Source organism: Ipomoea nil, unplaced genomic scaffold (genome assembly GCF_001879475.1).
Source record: "Ipomoea nil cultivar Tokyo-kokei standard unplaced genomic scaffold, Asagao_1.1 scaffold1043, whole genome shotgun sequence".
NCBI lineage: Eukaryota > Viridiplantae > Streptophyta > Magnoliopsida > Solanales > Convolvulaceae > Ipomoea > Ipomoea nil.
The window spans coordinates 1,244,521-1,247,210 of NW_017617471.1; the positions used below are offsets into that span (position 1 = coordinate 1,244,521).

The 2,690-nt window shown below is 38.3% G+C and overlaps 1 protein-coding gene across 1 annotated transcript; it reads left to right on the forward strand.

Annotated features, from left to right (window-relative positions):
• The first annotated feature begins 1,951 nt into the window (after nucleotides 1-1,951).
• LOC109181012 (40S ribosomal protein S17-like) lies at nucleotides 1,952-2,690 on the forward strand. Its single transcript, XM_019330761.1, has one exon. The coding sequence runs from the start codon at nucleotides 2,048-2,050 to the stop codon at nucleotides 2,483-2,485; it is 438 nt and encodes a 145-aa protein (XP_019186306.1). The 5' UTR covers nucleotides 1,952-2,047; the 3' UTR covers nucleotides 2,486-2,690.

Sequence of the window (2,690 nt, forward strand, 5' to 3'; positions counted from 1 at the left end):
TATAGGTAGCAAATTAAATAAAAATTTCATGGCAAATCCATCTCCAATCATCTCATCAAATTAGTTGGTTGTTAAATATAATCATGAGACTTTTAGTTTAATTGATCGAAAAAAACGGTCTCGAGTGAAATTTACCTCACGTACAAATGCAAGGGCAGATCCACAGTGGGGGCAGCTGACTTCCTTCCCCTACCCCATCCCTTTTAATTGTATGTATATGCCCCTTATGTATATACATAGTAAAGGTTTATATCTATCTACTAAATGTACCTAAATTTAAACAAAAGTTGAGCTAGTTTAGATGGTAAGGTATATTGTTTCTATCTTCCAAAATATCTCATTAATTAGTTTTAATCTTTCAATTCATTCCCACCAGGGAAGATTTCTGGATCCGTCCCTGCACAAATGTACATAGTATGTATAGTATTATTCAAAACAAATGGTGTGAGTTGTTGTGAAGCATTTAATGTTTGAATTGGCCGGATGGGAAGTGTTTATTTGTATGGCATTCTTTGTTGCATTATATTGGTAAGTTTAAACCCCAAACTTAAGCGTTTTTCGCCTTCCATTCTGAAGACCAGTGGAGGAAGTAAATTGTTAGATTTGCCTTGTACACTAGTCCAAGTCCATACATCCATTTTTATTGGTTCTTTGTTGCATTATATTGATGTTATTAGGCAAACATGCATGGCATGGGACCTAACATTTGACATGGCGACCTTTGACAGCAGTTTTAATTTAATTTGATTCACTAAAAAAGGTAGACAAGATAGAGTAGCCTGGTATGGGGATCCATTCTAGTTCTAGTAAGCAAAAAACAATTAAAGTCAACAGTACAAAATATTTAAGATGGAATGCAGATCGATCTGATCTTGCAGCTACTACTGAGGATGAGAGATTAATTTAGAGGCCGGTTGATGTATAAATGATAGCCATGTGGAATTGTTAAATGCAATAAATGATACACATGATGAATTATTGAAGATTTGGGCACCCATAATGTTTTACAGTTGGATAAATTTTTGAAATATGGGAGATTATTTGAATTTATTTTTTTTTTGATAATAATCCAACTTCTCCGAATTTATTAATTAGACTATATATCATGTACTTTATGAACCTATCTAAAGACGTATAAAAAAGTAAATCCTGAAGATTTTCACCATCACTAATATGATCGATCTCCACCCTATTGCTTGAAATTGGATTAGATGTTGATAACAAGGGGAGCATGCACTCCGATAAACTTCTTATCGGACAGGCCCGCGAAAACTCCATGTCATCCTCCTCTAGGATTTTTTTTGGAGAGGGTGAGAAGGATACTCCAATTCAACACCCTCAAACCACAATGATGGGTCCATGCACAAATAAACTCTTACACATGAGAGGTAAATCGTATTAGAAAGACTATGTGCAATGAGTTTGACCAAAAAATAAAATTTTGTTAAGAATCAAATTTATACCTTATTATAGTAGGAGACTTATATTTTACTCACTTGACTATCAACTTATCCCTATGGAAGCTTATGGTTACATTTTGGTGAGATTTGTTTAGACTCCACTAGTGTTGCTTGATCTAATTAGTTTGTTTAGCTTTTACTCTTGTGGTTTTCCTTAATCTGTTAAAAATTATGCATGATATTACCATCATGTTTTTCGATGCAAATAATGGGCAAATTATTCTGTAGAATGGTGAATCTGGATCTAAAATACATAATTTTCATATTGCATATTTAAAATTTTATAAAAAGTAAATTGTGTATTTTGGATACGAGTCCATCTTATCTTGGTCCATGGTATAACAACCGCAAATAATGTGAATTAAACAAATATGCTTTACTTTAGATTGGGCTAAGCTTACAAGTCCAGGCCCAAAATAATATTAGGATACGATTAACACCGGCCCAAAAGTATAGAGAAAGCCCAATAAAGTATCCAGATAAAAACCCGCCTTTTATACCTTAATTTCCCCAACCCTAGCGGAATCTCTGTCGTCTCCTACAGCAAAACCTTCCCGCCTCGCCGGAAACTCTTCGCCGGAGCAGCCATGGGTCGCGTTCGTACCAAGACCGTGAAGAAGTCGTCGCGCCAAGTCATCGAGCGGTATTACTCGCGCATGACGTTGGACTTCCACACCAACAAGAAGGTGCTGGAAGAGGTGGCCATCATCGCGTCCAAGCGCCTCCGCAACAAGATCGCCGGGTTCTCCACCCACCTGATGAAGCGGATCCAGAAGGGACCCGTCCGGGGAATCTCTCTCAAGCTTCAGGAGGAGGAGAGGGAGCGGCGTATGGACTTCGTCCCCGACGAGTCTGCCATCAAGGTGGACCGCATCGAGGTCGATCAGGAGACCATTGACCTGCTCGCTGCAATGGGCATGAGCGATCTCCCTGGGGTTGTGCTCAAGGATGAGCAGCAGTCTGTCATTGCCCCCGCCGCCGTCTACGGCGGCGCCCGCGGTGGCTTTGGAGGAAGACGGTACTGAAAGGAGTCGTAGACTTTTCTTCTCTTGACTTTATTATGTTTTTTTTGGAAGATTTTGCAGTTTTGATGGCTTCAGCTTGTGGGCAGTCTGAAATTTTGTTTTACCAATTGATAAATTGTTATAGATTCAAAGTTTTATATGCTTGATTGCTAATTTTGCTATTTCTTTATTGAAAGTTTCAATCTTGGTTTTGGTTTCTTGTAAA